Below are 20,094 nucleotides of genomic sequence, written 5' to 3'. Positions count from 1 at the left end.
AGACATGCATAGCGATAGTTTTCCATGATTTATTTCTGATGTTAAATTAGAATTACATTTCTGTTGACTCTTCATTTTATTCATCATTCTGATATTTTGGACTTTAAAGATGCCGTTGTTCTTTGTCGATTTAGAACGACTAATAACAAATTGCCGATTGAAACAGGAAGGTGGCAAAACGTATTGAGAGAAAACCGTGTTTGCCATCAATGTAACAATCGACAAATCGGTGACGAATATCACTATATATTTGAATGTACTTTTTTCGATCAAAAACGTACAGCGTATTTATCCTCCTATTTTGTACAACGACATAATACATCTAAATTCTCGGAACTTATGTCGAGTACACGGAAACCAGTCCTGAAGAAACTTTGTTTATTTATAAAAAATGTTAATACTTTTGTTTGTCCTCCTGGCTAGTGACTTCTGTAACCTCTGTCCTTGTTTTGTATATATCGTAAATAGTTATTGTTGTTATCTCTGTACTGATGTAATGCATTGGCTTCATGAGAAATAAAGAGATATTTTCGTCTCAGTCACTTTATCTAACAGGTTCTAGAACCACGTACATGTGTGTGCTTGTTAAATGACTTAACATTATGTATTTTTAATTAATTAACTGATTGTTATAAGATTTGTTGTATATATGTTGTAATTTGTATTTTGATTTGTCACAAGCTTTATTTTATATGCTTTATGACAATAAAGATTATTATTTAATCCGTTTGTAACTTTCTATTATCTGAATGCATTTTAACAATCTATATCTTCTTACCATTAGCTTTTTTTGTTAGTTTCTAGCTGATTATATGTGTAATATTTGGTCATTTTAATTAGTAATCCAACGAGTTAAAATATGGACCTCCTGAGAATGATTACAAAAACCCGTAGTGGATAATCTTTAAAGTATGTTTGATACCGTAATAATCATGGTTATTGTTGATAATTAGATATTTAATGATTCTTTTTTTACTATGATTAATTGTTTGCTACTCCCATACCATTTTGTAATTGCAGAGTTGTTCAACATCCCTGATATATAAAAACACATAAAATAAATAAAAATAACTAGAGGCTCTAAAAGAGCCTGTGTCGCTCACCTTAGTCTGTATGCATATTCAACAAAGGACACTCTCCAACATTGTAGACAAGAATAGATTTCATGACAAAAATCTCTGTTTTTTTTACCTTGTATTGCTGATCATTTAGTCTGTTTAGTTTCTCTCTATCTTCTTTAGTTTTTGCTCAAAACAAAAGAGGGTAAAAAAAATCCTCATTTAAGGGCAATCAATTCTATAAAGAGTGACAGTCTACTAACTATATCGGCAAAATTTGACTTGTTAGCAGATCTTGTCTTGCTGATCATTTTTGACTTTTTAAGTTTCTATCTATCTATTATAATTTTTATCATATAAGGCAAAACGCAAAAAAATGGTAAAAATCATCATTAAAGGGCAATAACTCCAATATGGAGTCGTTGGACGATTTCAAACATTTGTCTTAATTGTAGATCTTGTCTTGCTGATCAGTTTTGTTTATTTAAGTTTCTATCTATCTATTATAATTTTGTAGATATAAGGCAAAAACGCAAAAAAATGGTAAAAATCGTCATTAAAGGGCAATAACTCTTAACAAGGAGTCGACTGGCGATTTCAACCATTAGACTTATTTGTAGAACTTGTCTTGCTGATCATTTCTACAATTTAAAGTTTCTCTCTATCTTTTATAATTTTCAAGAAAATAGGCAAAAATGAAAGAAAAAAATGGTAAAATTTGTCATTTAAGGGCAATAACTCCTATAAGAAGCCGTCTGACAGTTTTGACGTCTGTAGACAATTGTTAGAGCTCAACATTCTGAACATTCTGAAGGTGAGCTAAAAAGAGCAAGGCTTATAGCGATAGTTTGTCTTGCACAATTACATGTTCCAGCAACTGACATACTAAATTTCTAGGCACTTGTAAAAAATCTGTGAATTTCAACCACTATAGCTGCACTAGATACCTTTTCTTTGAGGTCTACAGTTTAATCAGAAAACATAACTAATTAGCAAAGAATCTTGTGTATGAGAAGATCAATGTAACGTTTTAAAGGTCAACACAAATCTCTAAACCTTTCAAAAATTTAGTTTAATTTCGTTCACTTCTTATCTTGTTGATTTCCTAAATCTGAATCAAGTTTGAATTTTTTTAAGAAACCAACAATCAATCAATATTTGTTTTCGAATCATGTAATAAACGTAATTTTTACATGAGAAAAGGGTTAAAAGATGTTCTTTCGTGCTTGATAACGTTCTGGAAAGTTGAGGGTCTGGATGGAGTTTACAGAATAGAGAACAATAGGCAAAAAGTGCAGAATAAAGGGCAATAAAATTAAAGAATAGGGAAAAATAGGTTTTAAAAATAAAGAATAGAGAATAATGGGGTACTAACATATAAAGAATAGAGAATAGTGGGCATTAGATATAAAGAATAGAGAAAAATGGGGTGCTAACATAGAAAGAATAGAGAATAATGGGGTACTAACATATAAAGAATAGAGAATAGTGGGCATTAGATATAAAGAATAGAGAATAGTGGGCATTAGATATAAAGAATAGAGAATAGTGGGTATAAGATATAAAGAATAGAGAATAGTGGGCATTACATATAAAGAATAGAGAATTAGATATAAAGAATAGAAAATAGTGGGCATTAGATATAAAGAATAGAGAATAGTGGGCATTAGATATAAAGAATACAAAAATGAATGACCCTCCATCCAGACCCTCACAGTTTGTGCCGAGTAAAAAATGAAAACACTTTATAAATTTTATTTGTCCAATGGTTTTTCTGGATTTATCTTCACCAGGAACGCTCAAAGCCGAATATTTGACAAGGATGTATAAGAACCGAAACAGTTAAAGAGGTATATGACAAAAAGGACATAAAAATAACAGCCAAATACCTTTAAGGTCAACTTTGCCCGAGGGAGTTGAAACCTATAGTAAAGATTTTATACCTTTACAATATATCAAACTTTATATTTAATACAAAACGGCGGTATTTAATTTTGGCAAATTCCTCTATCAGTATGCTTTTTTGTTGTTGTTTTTTTGTCAAAAATCATACGAAGTCGTCATATAAGCAAATATATATTTGTAATCCACTTTACTATTAAATAATCCAGTTAAATCTTAATCCATGATAATGAAAATTTAAAGGTATATAAGATACGCGTAACATACTTTTGAATTGGTTACTTAATTTCCCCTGTATAGAAATATATGTACATAAAACCATTTAAACCCCGCTAGCGAAATAAATTACATGAAGACAAACAGTCTTTGCCAAATTTTAAACGGGTGTTCAATAGGACTATAATCAAAGTGAAAATACACAGAGTTTTTTTATACCGAATTCAATGATTATAATTTGAAGTTCTTCAATTTGGTGTAAACATTTGTAATGACACCTATGAATGGATAAAGGAGTTTTTATTATGTGAACGTGACGTCGAAAATACAGTTTATTATACAGTGATTTATATTTATACCTTCTCATTCGTTTTTGGAGAATTCGATCCAACAGTTATAATTTGTTGAACAATGCATGTCATCAGCCAAGCACAAACACATCAGCCAAGGCCTTCAATTGCAGTATCAGGGAGAGATGGGTATCTTTCGCCGGACTACCATCACCATTCGCCACATTCGCCTCATTTTTTGCGAAAACATCGCAGGAATGCATCATGTGAATCCAAACGGTCCGAACTAATTCCGGAAGGAAGTGAGCATGATACTGACCATGAATCCGTTTGTTTGATGGAAAAGCCAGAGTTCCTGGAAACTGCCAGTTTAACTGATGGTCATAATTGCAAACAAGAAGAATGCGAAAGGATTATTATCAATGTCAGTGGTTTAAAGTTTGAAACACAACTGCGGACACTCAATAGACTTCCCAACACTCTTCTTGGAGATAAATTTAAAAGAGAATATTACTGGGATGCTAAGCGGAAGGAATTTTTCTTTGATCGACATCGACCAAGTTTCCCCGCTATTTTGTATTTCTACCAAAGTGGTGGAAGGCTTTTAAGACCTATTGAAGTTCCAACTGATGTTTTTCTAACCGAGTTGCAATTTTTTGAGCTTGGAACAAATGTTATTACTGCTTATAAGGAATCTGAAGGATTTTTAATTGAAGATACTGGACATGAAATAATGCCAAAAAATCCTCTTCAAAGAAAGGTCTGGGAGCTTTTTGAATACCCAACGAGCTCAATAGCTGCTAAAATTTGCGCATTGTTATCCGTCATTTTTATTGTTGTTTCTGTTGTAAACTTTTGTGTGGAAACTTTACCTCAATATGCAAATATGGGGTGTAAAAATGTAACACACTTTCATCTTGGAAATGTAACTACTCGTAAAGAAGTTCCTGTCTTTGCGCAGCCTATTTTTATCATAGAAGCAACATGCATGTCGTGGTTCATTATAGAATTGATATTTAGAGTCATCAGTTGTCCTTCTAAAATCCTTTTCATAAAGAATTTTGTCAACTGGATTGATATAGTTTCAATTATGCCGTTTGTTGTATCGTTAGCCATGCTCTTTATAAGCGGAGAATGCGAGGGATCATCAAAAACTGGTGCTATATCGGTTCTTAGGGTTTTAAGAGTTGCAAGGATACTCAAATTGAGCAAGCATTCTGAAGGACTACAACTTCTAGGGAAAACATTAAGAGACAGTGTACAAGAACTTATGATGTTCGTTCTGTTCCTTGGAATAGGAATTGTCATATTTTCTGGTGCTATTTTTTATGCGGAACTATCTCAAGAAAACACGCACTTTACTAGCATTCCCGGATCGTTTTGGTGGGCAGTCGTTACCATGACAACTGTCGGATACGGAGATATGTATCCGGTTGGAATTTTTGGCAAGATTATCGGCACTTTGGCAGTTTTATGTGGACTGCTGTCAATTGCACTACCAGTTCCTGTAATTGTGACAAATTTTAGTAACTATTACCGCGCATCTACTGGTAGAGGTGGCTTTTGATATTTGGAAGTGTCAAACAGAACTGTCAGTCGTTGTATACACCTTTAATGGTTTAATTCATTTAAATAATGTAGTCTTATTTCTAAATTCATTTATTGTTTTTTTTGACGAATGAAAACTAAAAGAAAACATATATACCTAAGAAATGTATAAAAAAAAGAAGAAGACTTTAACATGCACCAGAATAAAATAGATATAATTTTGGGTAATATATTCTGGTTAACCAAAAAAGTGGCCAACTTATTTAATTCATGTCGGATCAGGAATTCTTAAACACTGTTCCATTATGCAAGATTAATATTTCAGTATTTTTAACTTAGATGAGTTACCATTGTTATTTCTACGGATTATTTTGTTATAAATAGTCTACTTCGACATTATTCTAATCCGGCTATCTATTCGTGTCCGAAGTTTCAAAAACATTACGTCACATGGTAACTATTGTTTGGTATTATTTACTAAAGGATATTTAAGTTGTAATAAAGGTTTTCCTTGTGAAAACTTTGTATAATACCAGTATAATGTCTTTCAATTACTACATACATACACAGTGACATGTACTAGAGTGTTGACGTAAATGGAAATGTTCATTTCACTTCACACGAGTTATAAATCTCATCACACAAAGTAAAACTCATCACTTTCATATTTTGTTTACGTAATGAACGAGCCTCGTGTATTTTCATTAAAGATTTCAGATAAACACATTCTTTGAACACTTCTGGCAACTTTACAATATATTTATATTTAGGAATATTTTATTTGTTTCGTCGGATGAAATCTTTTATAACTGGTTGTACATATCATACTTGCATTTGGATTAAAGAAGATGTGTGGATTTGATGTGTGTTGTAAATATATTATAAATGTCATTTAAAACTACAAAGTCGCTCGAGTGCTATTCCCAAATATGTATTAGATACATTTCGGGTTAAAGTTTCATAATTATTTTCTTCTCTTTTGTGCTGTTTTAAAATTCCATTCCAAAGTGTTATTTTGCTATATCAACAAAGATACGACAAAAGTTTGATTACAAAAAAGTTATTACCTATTAAATTTACGATGTGGACTGTAAACAGACAAATTTAAAGAGGTTGTGGGTATTTTGATGAAAAACGTAGTGTAGGCTTCAAAATGTGCCAAGATAGTCCCAAAAGATAATGAAAGTACTGGCGGAATGTTTACTCAGATTGTCCAAATATCCAATGACTGTCGAATAAGAGAAAGAGATTCCCATCTCACCAGAATTTATTATAAGAGATCTTTTCCTTTACTACCAGAGTAGATCGGTCATAAGACATAATATTACTCCACGCAAGGTAACGAATGAATCAAATGAAAAGAACGCTTAATTGCCTTATACTTTTCAGTTTCAATTTCAAATGAATGAATTCTCTGTATACAATTAAGGAGATGTGGTATGATTGCCAATACGACAACTATCCACCTGAAATCAAAAAAGTGGATTTAAACAATTATAAGTCACCGTACGGCCTTCAACAAAGAGAAAAAACATACACCATAAACGGCTATAAAGGTTCCGACATGAAAAAAATGTGAAACAATTCAAATTAGAAAACTAACGGATTCATTTTTAACGATAAAATTCACAAAAAAATAAATATGCCAGACATGAACCAACGACAACCACTGAATTACAGGCTCCTGACTTGGAACATGCCACAAAGAATGTGATCGCTCATCCCTCCCCGTTACCTGGGACAGTGGTGTAAAAGCACAACATAATTAGAACGAACTGTTAAAATATGTTGCAATTAGCTTTACTCCAAAAATCGGAAAGACGCACAAAAACAACTAACATAAAAACAAAAGACACAAAGCACCGATATTAGAGTACTCGAAGTTATTGAAAGTTAGTTCAAGCCAAATACAACTTATAAATACTTATAAAACTCATGTTCTCCCTGGCTACAGTTTTAATCAGTACACATCCAATGTATTTAGTGTAAAGACGTCATAAACGGTATAAGAAACACATGACCTTGTGCAATGCCAAAATATATAAGTAAACAGTATCAACAGGATGTAGGATCACGAATTCTCACAACTGTATATATTTTTTGTTTATATTTAGCAATATATATTTAGTTACTAGTATGTTTTAATTTCTCAAAAACAAAATGAATGTAAGTGCGATAAAAACAGTATTTAAAGATTTTATTACTTTGTTAAATTAATAACCATTAAGAATAAGTTTATTCTGAGTCAACGAGTTTACATGGATCGCATATAAATTTACGGGCTAAAAAACAACATCACCGTAAAATTAAAGATGTGATATCTTGATTTTAATAATAATTCTACAGGTACAGCCAAACTTCCTAACCAAATCTTTGCATCTATGAAAGCATTTGATAAAGGTTTCAATAAATTTTTCGTAACGAAATCCCCGACTTAATAATTTACCAGTTATTATACACATGCTTTTATCATATTAAAAAGTAAAATAACAAAATACCGAACTCCACGGAAAATCCAAAACGGAAAGTTCCTTATCAAATGGCAAAAATCAAAAGCTCAAACACATCAAACGAATGGAAAACAGCTGTCATATTCCTGACTTGGTACAGGCATTTCCTTATGTAGAAAATGGTGGATTAAACCTGGTTTTATAGCTAGCTAAAACCTCTCACTTGTATGACAGTCACATAAAATTCCACTGTATTGACAACAATGTGTGAACAAAACAGACATAATTGGTAAAAATGTCAAAAATAAGGGATCAGCAGTCAACATTGTGTTATAATCTTTAACCCTATAAACACAAACAAATATGTCAACCATGAAAAACAAAATGGCATTTAGACACTCTATAGACAAAGCACATAAGCAAAAATGAAAGACAATAATACAAACAATGACCATAGCACAATAACACAATGGCGGGATGTATAAGTACTGAGCCACGCCAAAAAGATATTACCGAAAATGGACTAATCATTAAAGGTTAATAATTACCAAAAAAAATAAAAGAACACTATAACACGTAATTAAGATGATAAACAACGTCAGTACCTAGAATCTATACTTCAAGACCATCATGTATTATGTGTGAACTTTACAAAGATTTCTTCTTTCAATATCTCTGTCAGTTGTATATTCTCATATAAAAATAAGGAAATGTGGTATGATTGCCATTGAGACAACTATCGACCAGAGTAAAAATGAAGTGAAGTAACCACTGTAATACACTATTGTACAATGATGACCAGCTTTACATTCTATCCCTCTGTAATACACACTGTGGTACACTCGGGGACAAGCTGTGTATTCTACCCACTGTAAAACCGATGAGGTACACTCGGGTACCAGCTGTTTAGTATACTCACTTTAATACAAACTATGGCACACTCGTGTACCAGTTGTTCATTATGCTCACTGTAATGCACACTTTGGTACACCTGGACCAGCTGTGTATTAAACCCTATGTGGTATACTCAAGGATCAGCTGAGTATTCTGCCTTCTGTAATCCACAATGTAGTGCACTCGGAGACCAGCTGTGTATTCTACCCACTGTAATCCACAATGTGGTATACTCGGTGACCAGCAGTGTATTCTACCTACTGTAAAACACACTGTGGTACACTCGGTGACCAGCTGTGTATTCTACCTACTTTAAAACACACTGTGGTACACTTGGTGACCCGCTGTGTATTCTACCCACTGTAATACACAATGTTGTACACTCGGGGACCAGCTGTGTATTCTACCCACTGTAATACACACTGTGGTACACTCGGAACCAGCTGTGTATTCTACTCACTGTCATACAAACTGTGGTACACTCGGTGTCTTCGATAAGGGTAATATAATATACGAATGGAAGAATTATGGTCAAATATTATCAAACTTTAGATTCTAATGTGTCTGCTGGATACAATAACAAGGAGATGTTATATGATTGCCAATGAGACAACAATCCACCAGAGATCAAATTACGTAGATGTAAGCAATTATAGGCAATCGTACGGCTTTCAACAAAAAGGATAAACCCATACAGTATAGTCAGTTATAAAAGGCACCAACATGAAACATGTGAAACAATTCAAACGAGTAAACAAACGGCTAAATTCATAACAATACAATTCACGAAAAAAAATTATGACAGACATGAACAAACGACAACCACTGAATTGCAGACTCTTGACTTAGGACAGGAACATAAGGAATGTGGCAGTGTTAAACGTATTTGGGAGCGGTCAACTCTCCTCTTACCTGGGACAGTTGTGTAATAGCAAGACATAAGAACAAACTGTTTAAATCAGTCGCAATTTGCCAAACCGCAAAGATCGGAACGATGCCCAAAAACAACTAACATAAAAAAAATAGACACAAAGCACTGATTTAAGAGTACTCGCAGTTACTGAAAATTTCTCAAAAACAAAATCAATGTAAGTCCGATAAAACAATATTTAAAGATTTTATTACTTTGTTAAATTGATAACCATTAAGAATAAGTTTATTCAGAGTCAATGAGTTTACATGGATCGCATTTAAATTTACGGGCTAAAAATCAACATCACCGTAAAATTAAAGATGTGATATCTTGATTTTAATAATAATTCTACAGGTACAGCCAAACTTCCTAACCAAATCTTTGTATCTATGAAAGCATTTGATAAAGGTATAAATAATATGTTCGTAACGAAATCCCCGACTTAATAATTTACCAGTTTTACACATGCTTTTATTATATTAACAAGTTAAATAACAAAATACCGAACTCCACGGAAAATTTAAAACAGAAAGTCACTTATCAAATGGCAAAATCAAAAGCTCAAACACATCAAACGAATGGAAAACAGCTGTTATATTCCTGACTTGGTACAGGCATTTCCTTATGTAGAAAATGGTGGATTAAACCTGGTTTTATAGCTAGCTAAAACCTCTCACTTGTATGACAGTCGCATAAAATTCCACTGTATTGACAACAATGTGTGAACAAAACATACAGACATAATAGATCAAAATGTCAAAAATAGGGGTACAGCAGTCAGCATTGTGTTATAATCCTAATCCCTATAAAAACAAACAAATATGTCAACCATGAAAAACAAAATGGCATATAGATAAAGCACATTAGCAAAAATGAAAGACAATAATACAAACAATGACCATTTAGCCATGATAGGCAATCGTACGGCTTTCAGCAATAAGGAAAACCATATACAGTTTTGTCAGTTATAAAAGACACCGACATGAAACATGTAAAACAATCCAAACGAGAAAACAAACGGCTGAATTCATAACAATACAATTCATGAAAAACAAATATGACAGAAATGAACAAACGACAACCACTGAATTACAGACTCCTGACTTAGGACAGGAACAAAGAACGTGGCAGTGTTAAACATGTTTGTGAGCGGTCAACTCTCCTCTTACCTGGGACAGTGGTGTAATAGTACGACATAGGAACAAAATGTTAAAATCCGTTGCAAATGGCTCAAAACATCAATACGAAGCACAAAAAACAACTAACATAAAAACACTAAACATAAATCGCAGATACAAGAGTACTCGCAGTTACTGAAAGCTAGTTCAAAGCCAATAACAACTCATAAATAAATCATGTTTTCCCATATTTAGGTATCATTCAGAACACTTCAACAATTTTAATGTAAACCTCGTAAACAGTCTGAGATACGCTTGACCTTGTGCAATACCGAAACATAAGTAAACAATATCAACAGAGTACTCATAACTGTATAGGTAACACTAGGAGATTCTACTGACGAGGATAGGTAACACTAGGCCACCGAAAGCTGAATTTTTTAGTTCAGTGGTGGCCGAGTGGTCTAGAGCGCTGGACACAGTGCATGTAGTGTTGTCTCGATATCTCAATAGCATGAGTTCGAATCCCGGCGAGGGAGGAACAAAAATGTGTTTCCGCAAATTTGCAGATTTAACATTGTTGTGCTGATATTTAGAGTAATTATGTATATAGCAATATATATTAAGCTATGTTTTAATATTTCAAAAACAAAATAAATGCTAGTATTGATAAAAACAAATTGAATATAAATGATTTTACTACAGTGTTAAATTGATAACCTTTAAGACAAGGTTTATTCAATGATCAATGAGTTAAAGTGGATCGTATCTAAATTTACGGGTTCTATAAACAACGTCACCGTAAAAATTATGATGAGATATCCCGTTTTTAATCCGAATTCTACAGCAAATCTCTATATCCATGAAAGAATTGGGTAAAAGTTTTGATTTATTGTTGGTAGACGAAATCACTGGCTTAATAATGTACCAGTTATAATAGATTACGCTCTTTGAAATCTATAACATTACTACAGGTACGGGCTTTGCGAACGAGTTGGGATATATAAAAACCGTAAGATGGGGCCAGACGAAAATTAACAGGGGTTGGTCTTCGAAAGCATCGTAAGACACGTCCTAAGACCTCGTTCATCGAGGTTAATTATGAAAACAGCGAAACAAACATGATTTACTGATAATATTTATTGCTCCTCTTTGTACATTTATTGGATAAAAAGCGTTAACCTAAGACCTCGTTCATCGAAGTTAATTATGAAAACAGCGAAACAAACATGTTATAATGACATTATTTATTGCTCCTCTTTGTACTTTTATTGGGTAAAAAAGCGTTAACCTAAGACGGCTGAACGCGGAAGCTCTCTATATATTTAAAAAGGGGTGCGCAAGGTCAACGCTTTAACTACCAAAAAATACGAAACATTTAATTTTTGAATCAATTGACATTACATTTTCGCCAAAAATCTTTCATTTGTGACACAAACCATATTTCATTTTCGCCAAAATAATACATTTCATTTGCGCTAATAATACAGGTGCTGTTCGGAGGTCGAAGAAAGTTTCCCCGTGCTTGAGGTGTATGCTCTTATGGTATTTTATGGTAAGTTACTGTCGTATTTATTCTTGTGCTACATCATTCTCTCAATTTATGGCTAATTTGTGTAATGAAATTTTAATAAGACGCACTCCACCTATTCTTGGCCCCCATTCCTTTCTACGTTACTTTTTTCACATTCAAACATTTATAGGGGCGGGGATAATAAACCTTTATTTACACACCAGACCATACTGGTTACCGGGAATCTGGATACACCAAACCAGGTACTAGTGTCATGGTGTAAATGTCTTTGACTTTATTTCATAATTTTTCAATACTGTTTTATGTTGAGACAATTTTTCTCAAATCCATATGGCGTAATCTGCTTGAAGTTCATGGATTACGGAAGTCCATAAAACAATAACAACGGCACGGTCCGCTGGAAAGTCCTGAAATGTAGCAATACGGGGTCCGTATTCTTACGTTCGGAAATCCTCACTGCCTAAATTTTCTTAATGTCTCTTTTTATAACAAATGTTGAATTGCTCGAATATAAAATGACACTAATTAATATAATTTTGACAACTGATCTTAAGTCTTGATTTGTACTATCAACAAGTACTAAGCTTAATCCGTCATGTCAAAATGACATTGACTCTTTAAGTTCTATTTTACTAATTGAACTTCAAGCAGATTACGACATATGGATTTGAGAAAAATTGTCACAACATAAAACAGTATTGAAAAATTATGAAATAAAGTCAAAGAAATTTACACCATGACACTAGTACTTCATAGCTGAGAAACAGGCAATAAATGCCCTTAGTCTTAGAATTCATTTATACATTTGTGTATTATTCAAAATTATCAGTCAAAAGTTGTTCTACAAGGATCACCAGTCCTTCACCTTTCATTTGATACCTAAACTACCAAAATATATTCTACATAGTTTGATATTCACACCTATGCGTAGGAACTATTTTTTTCAAAATGTGCTATTTTCTTGTATGTTTTTCTTGACCGGGCCCGAGTTGGTGGTGTTACATCTCGCACAATCTACCCGAATTATTTGTCCTATACATACATTATTTCCTGCCAATCAAGTTTATCTAACATATATCTCGATGTGCCATGTGTTTGTCTAAGTGTTTGTATTGTTTTTTGCACGCTTCAGTGTGATTGTCGGGATATATTATGACAATGCGTGTTTGATTTTTTTGCCAGGTTTTAATTTTTTTTATATTATTCCATGGCTTTGTTCTTCAATTCACGATTGTGGTGTGATCGTCAGTTTGCAAAAGAATTTCGCTTAAACCAGTGCTAGGGGATGTCGTCAACTTGAAGCGATGTGAGAGTATTTTTGGTCCGTGTTGAAGGCCTCACTGTAACTTTGAGATGAAGAACAGCAATAAAAGCGTAATACATTAGATATCCTAAATGAGAGGTCTTTAAAAATTACAATCGTATTTCCTCCTCTCTTTGTCTCCAAATAAATTATGTCCATTTTGTCACCTCGAACATGTGAACACTATACAATTTTAAACCTTTAAGTTACTCTAGTTAAGTATGAGGAATGTATATTAACTCACTTACTTATCCATTGTTTTTTTTTGGGGGGAAGGGGGGGGGGGGGGTACTTTACAAGATTTAATATTCCGCTTTTATGTTTGAAACAAACAAACAAAATCATACTTTAAGTTTTTTTTATTAAATAGTAGCTAATACCCCTTTAAAGAAAACTGGCCTTGAAGAGCTTAATTAAAAGAACTACAAAAAAGGGATTATACGTGTGAATACACTGAATCAATTAATTTTGTACAATTCTGTATTTTTATACCTTTACACGTATTTCAATTCAAAACATTTAAACTTAATTATATCTCTCGTTATAAGACAAACTAAAAATATTTGTATGAACTATTTAATCGGGATAAGAAGACTCCAAAACTTGTTTGCTGCCCTATCTTTAATCATGGGTGGGTGAACACACTTTTATATACAATATATTGAGGATAATTGTCAGGTGAATTGTCTACTTAACAAGTATGTACACACAAAATGGATCACGATAGCGGATGTGTTAAAGATATGGGAGAAGAAATTTGTTTTCTTGGCGAAAATGAAAAAGGTGTTAGTGGATTGAGCGAAGAAACGGACAGTGATATTCACTTGTGTACAGATGATGAATGCCGACGTATTACTATAAATGTAAGTGGATTGAAATTTGAAACCCAAATAAGAACACTGAATAGATACCCAAACACTTTACTTGGGGATAGAACTAAAAGATGCAGTTATTGGGACACAAAAAGAAATGAATTTTTCTTTGATCGCCATAGATTGACATTTCAGTCTATTCTTTACTTTTATCAGAGTGGTGGGCGGCTGAAACGACCACCAGAGGTGCCATCCGATGTGTTTCTGCAAGAAATTAAATTTTATGAACTCGATGAAGAAACTGTTGAAGCTTATAAAGAGAAGGAAGGGTTCCCACCAGAAGAAAAAGAACCACTTTTGCCATCTGGGAATTTACCGGCTAAGCTGTGGCTTTTGATGGAATATCCAAATAGTTCTGTTGGTGCCAAAGTAATAGTTGTGTTGTCTGTTCTGTTCGTAACAGTTTCCATAGTAACATTTTGTGTAGAGACATTACCAGCGTTTGAAAACTGTGTTTGCATGAACTCGTCGGTTGAAACAAAGAATGAAACCGCATACATAAACGTGCCCAATTTCAAACATCCTCTGTTTGTGATTGAAGCCTTTTGCATGACATGGTTTATTTTGGAATTGTTATTGCGTTTTATTGTGTGTCCATCTAAGGTACAATTTCTAAAATGCACACTGAACTGGATTGACCTTGCTGCAATATTGCCGTTCATTTTATTCATAATATTATTTTTAATAACAGATGATTGTGGTGCTGCACAGAATACAGGTGCTATTTCCGTCATACGAATTTTACGTGTTACCCGTATTTTTAAGCTCGGCAAACATTCAGTTGGACTGCAACTCTTAGGAAAAACGTTATCAACAAGTTGGAAGGAACTATTCATGCTTACTGTATTTCTTGGAATATGTATAGTGATATTTTCGGGTGCTATATATTATGCCGAACTAGGAGGCGAAGATTCACATTTTGACAGTATCCCTAGCGCCTTCTGGTGGGCGGTTGTGACACTGACTACAGTTGGATACGGTGATATGTATCCGCTAACTCCCGCTGGTAAACTTGTTGGTACATTAGCAGTTTTGTGTGGAATTTTAGCCCTCTCTTTTCCCGTACCTGTAATTGTAACAAATTTCGGCAAATATTACAAGAAATATTCCAAGAGAACGTTTCGTGATGATTATTAGTAAAAGGCCTAGGAACAGGAACGTAGTTCGAAGTATAACCAGTTTTAATATACTCAGTAAATAATTGGATCAAAAATCGAGCCCGACCATAGTTTTTCATAATTTTATATCGTCTTATGACTTTTAAATGACATTGCATTAAAATATTTTAGTGACCAATGTTTTATTTATGACTTATGTTTTTTGACACCTATAGAACCATTTTATTTGAATATTTAAGACAAAGTATAAAAATAAGAAAATGTGGTATGAACTCTCCACAAGAGACCAAATGACATATAAGTTAACAACTATAGGTCACCGTTCGGCCTTCAACCATGAGCAAAACCCATACCGTATAGCCTCAGCTATAAAAGGCCCCGAAATGACAAATGTAAAACAATTCAACGAAAAAACTAACGGCGTGATTTATGAACAAATCAATGAACGAAGAACAAATATGATATACAGCAATAAACGACAACAAATGAATTACAGGCTCCTGACTTGGGACAGGCACATACAGAATGTGGCCGGGTTAAACATGTTTGCGGACGCCCAAATCTCCCCCTAACCTGTGACAGTAGTGTAACGGTACAACATATGAACAAACTATAAAAATTAGTTGAAAAGGGCTTAACTCATCAGATCGATACAAAGCAGAAAACCAAGAAACAAAATCACAGACCGGACGTGGCAGGGTATTCATACATCCCCACAACAAAAAAAGACACTAAGTACAGATCTGAGAGCAGTTACTGACAGCTAGTTCAAAGCAAATAACAACTAATAAAAAATCATGTATCAAGACTAAAATATATATGAAGATGTCCATGAATCACATTTTAGTTTAATGGCCGATCCACAAAGACATCTCGGGACGATGACAAGGAAGGTAAAGATTAAGGGAATGACCATAGCAGTAAGGTTTTCTTTGGGGGTTTTCTTCTTCTCCAAACTTGCTATTATCATTGCTGTGCTTCCATCTTCAATTTGAACGCTTTCTTTTTTCATACAAAACAGGTTGGTTAATCTAGAAATTTTTCACAACCTTAAAATCAGCCTTTAAAACAGCCTAATGGATGCTTGTAGGATGCATGAGATTATATAGTCTCCCTGATTATTTTTCTAGAAATAAGCAGTTATATACCAAAGGAACATTATAAATCACGAACTGATGGTCTAAAAAGTGGTTAACGTCTTTTAATCCTGATAAAACAGAAATTATGTTATTTTCGAATGTTGACATCCCAGAAATGAATTTTACATTTAATGAAAAAAAAACAGACCAGTAACTAATAATCAAAAACACTTTGGGGTAACATTTAGCAATGATGCTAAATATGGAATGTTCATATTGACAATATTATTTTAAGTGTATCTAAACATATAAATATGCTTAAGAAACTGAAATATAGACTTAGTAGAAAAAATTTAGAAAAACTATATCTAGTTTTTATAAGACCTTTATTTGAATATGCCAGTGAAGTTTGGGATAATATGGGATTGGGTAATATTAATAAGCTGGAGCAATCACAGCTTCATCAAGCTGCTCGAATAGTAACGGGTTTACCTATTTTTACAAGCTCAAGGGTAATTTACAAGGAACTTGGGTGGGAAACGTTGGTTGGCAGAAAGAAGAGAAAGAAGAAAAATTCAAATGTTTTATAATATTACACAAAATAATGTATCAGAATATTTAAGTAATTAAAACCACTATGACTGTTTATGCACTACGCAGACTTTCTGCAGACTTGCATTAACTAATGAATCATTTATACCATCAACTATACGTCTATGGAATAATCTTGATGCTTCAACACGTGAAGCAGATACAATAGGAAAATTTAAAGCGAAACTAAAAAACTTAAAATCCCAATAGTAATAAATACATGCTGAAACAATATGAGTTTGGAAGTGGTAAACCTAACAGTGTGCTTACTCAACTTCGATGTTCTGCTTCCTTCCTAAATTATGATATGTCTAGAGCTAATATTATTTCTGATCCATCTTGCCGCTGCGGTGTGTATCGCGAAGATTCGCATGATTTCTTTTTTAAATGTATATTATATTCTGAAATAAGAAGTAAGCTTTTAGAAAATCTTAGCTGGCTCCTAAATAACTGTCCATTAAATAAAGAACTATTAACCTCGGGTAGTAGTCTACTTACTCAGGACCAAAATGAAAATATCTTTAAACATATGTTTGAGTTTATTAGAGGGTCGAATAGATTCACTATTGTTTAGATAGTAAAACATGACCACATACACATCATCATCTAAGTTCAGTTGTTTTGTTTTGTTTTGTTTTGTTTTGTTTTGTTTTGTTTTGTTTTGTTTTGTTTTATTTTGTTTTGTTTTGTTTTGTTTTGTTTTGTTTTGTTTTTTTGTTTTTTGTTTTTTTTGTTTTTTTGTTATTTTGTTTTTTATTAATTAATTGCCTTGTTTGTTGTGTTCTTTTATTATTATTTTTCTCTCTACTTTTGTGTCACTTAATTTTTCTGTCCAATTTATACAAATGTTGAATTAATATGTAATGTATGCATGCTCTTATATATTGTATTGTTAAATATGTTAAATGGAGAAGACTTCATAAGTCTGTTTGGCTTGTGTCTCATCCAATTTGTGTTTATGCAAATAAAATATGTTTAAACTACCAAAGGAATAGCGCTTTTGTTATTCTTTTTCTTCTTTATGGTATGTCTTCAATGGTGAGCGACTGCGTCCTCACCTATATAAACTGGTTGAAACATTTTAAGGTGACATTGAAATAACGTACACGATAATCAGATGACATTATTAAACTTGACATTTGTTCTATTTCTTTTCTGATCGGTCACCATTATCTGGTTTTAAATCAACCTTATATCATATATAATCCCTCTTATCTTTTCGTTTATCAAAACTTTATTTTACTGATATATTTAAAAAGACGTAAAACATTTGTTAAACCATGATCCCTTTAGAGGGATTAACATCTATTTATGTAATTGGTCAGGTTTGTTATCATTATTGAAACTTGAACTTTATGGCTTTATGCAATAACCGTTGAGATATCTTAGCATCATGCACAAAGAATAAAGTAAAATTCCGAACTGATTCCAACATCTGTATCTTCTATCTTAATCCTGAAACTTTAGCTAAATTCTAAAAACACATTTAGTAACGTGAATTGCTTCTGATATAAATAAAAAAAATAAGAAGACGTGGTATTATTGCCAATGAATCAACTATCAACCAATGCTAAAATGAAGTGATAGTAAGCAGTTATAAGCCACCGTACGGCCTTCAACAATGAGAAAACCCATACCGTATAGTCGGCTATAAAATCCCCCGACAAGTAAAATGTGAAACAATTCAAACGAGAAAACTAATAGACTTATTTTTATTTATAACAAAACAGTTTAAGAAAAACAAATATGACAGACATAAGGGGGATGGTTGGCGCCTTCAAACTAGTTTAACCCCGCCACATTCTGTATGTGCCTGTCCCAAGTCAGGATCCCGTAATTGAGTGGTTGCCGTTTGTTGCTGTATATCATATTAATTTTTCGTTCATTATTTTGTACATAAATCAGCCCGTTAGTTTTCTCGTTTGAATTGTTTTACTTTTGTCATTTCGGGGTCTTTTATAGCTGACTATGCGGTATGGGTTTTACTCATTGTTGAAGGCCGTACGGTGACATATAGTTGTTCATGTCTATGTCATTTGGTCACTTGTGGAGAATTGTCTAATTGGCAATCATACCACATCTTCTTATTTTTATATGAACCATCGACAACCACTGTGCTACAGGCTCCTGACTTGGGAGAGTCACATAAAGAATATGGCGGGGTTAAACATGTGTGTACGCGTTCAACCCTCCCTAACTGTGACAGTGGTGTAACAGCACAACATAAGAATAGACTACTATATGAAGAATTCGAATATACAATCTATACATAAAGTATCACTGGATGAGAATTTGAAACTATCAACATATCCAATTTCAAAGTAAAAAAAACTCAAAAAGAGAGAGAGAGAGAGAGAGAGAGAGAGAGAGAGAGAGAGAGAGAGAGAGAGAGAGAGGGGGAGGGGGTAGAGAGGGGGAAATACATACGTAACACGGAATAACTTTAGATCTTCGTTTTTTCAAAATATATTTCCACTGATGTTGACAGTCAGCTGATCGGATAATCTATGAAGCAGATGATAGGAAATTTCAAAATTTTTACATATATTTTCGAATATAAAATCAAGTTACTAATTCCCGCTCTTACTTAAGTAAATTTAGATATTATTTCCTTCAACTGCCGTTCGTAAATAGGGATGAGTAAACTTATCCTTTTCATATTTTGATTTATTTACATTCCAATTTTAGTCCAATCATTTGTCTTCACCAAATACGATGATGTTGTTGGCACAACAACGATCGTTTTCAATGCATAATTGTACTTTATTGAAATCCTCAGTGGAAAAACTGACGACAAAAGTAATCGTCTTTTGAACATAATGTTTTTCAACGTTTGCGTACTTTGCACGGACGCTTTTGATTTGGAGCTGTCAAGAGAAAAGGGTTCTGGGTAAGAAAGAGAAAAGATACAACGAAACAGAAAAATCATTCACAGAAAACTAACGATTAAAGAACACAAATCCCACAAAAAAATGTAGCCAATGTTCTCAGATGCTCTCTAAGGGTAAACAGTTTCCGCTCCATTAGAGGCCACCGCCATGTTGCTCGTTTCAAGTAAAAGTCCGCTGATGAGTCCTATTTGGTGAAAGATTAAAGTAAAGTCAGAGTTATCAAATAATGTTATTATTTTCTTCTATATATAACAAGTCAAGAGAATATAACAGTTTTGTGTACACGTATTCCATAATGTTTCTATATATCTGACATT

General features: G+C 33.2%; 2 protein-coding genes across 2 annotated transcripts; both read left to right on the top strand.

Moving 5' to 3' along the window:
* The first annotated feature begins 3,304 nt into the window (after nt 1-3,304).
* On the top strand, nt 3,305-5,874 carry LOC127705058 (potassium voltage-gated channel subfamily A member 1-like). Its single transcript, XM_052209333.1, has one exon. The coding sequence runs from the start codon at nt 3,588-3,590 to the stop codon at nt 5,031-5,033; it is 1,446 nt and encodes a 481-aa protein (XP_052065293.1). The 5' UTR covers nt 3,305-3,587; the 3' UTR covers nt 5,034-5,874.
* Nucleotides 5,875-13,769: 7,895 nt separating this feature from the next.
* LOC127705075 (potassium voltage-gated channel subfamily A member 1-like) lies at nt 13,770-15,394 on the top strand. The gene has a single exon (XM_052209353.1). It carries the CDS (start codon nt 13,940-13,942, stop codon nt 15,233-15,235), a length of 1,296 nt encoding a protein of 431 aa, XP_052065313.1. The 5' UTR covers nt 13,770-13,939; the 3' UTR covers nt 15,236-15,394.
* Nucleotides 15,395-20,094: the final 4,700 nt, after the last annotated feature.

The sequence above is a fragment of the Mytilus californianus genome, unplaced genomic scaffold (assembly GCF_021869535.1).
Source record: "Mytilus californianus isolate M0D057914Y unplaced genomic scaffold, xbMytCali1.0.p SCAF_1, whole genome shotgun sequence".
NCBI lineage: Eukaryota > Metazoa > Mollusca > Bivalvia > Mytilida > Mytilidae > Mytilus > Mytilus californianus.
Note: the sequence above shows the minus strand (reverse complement) of the source record. Positions and strands in the feature narration are given on the sequence as shown.

What these genes read in the sequence shown, in the direction of transcription:
- LOC127705058 (XM_052209333.1), top strand. Translation starts at nt 3,588, where the DNA reads ATGCATGTCATCAGCCAAGCACAAACACATCAGCCAAGGCCTTCAATT.
- LOC127705075 (XM_052209353.1), top strand. Translation starts at nt 13,940, where the DNA reads ATGGATCACGATAGCGGATGTGTTAAAGATATGGGAGAAGAAATTTGT.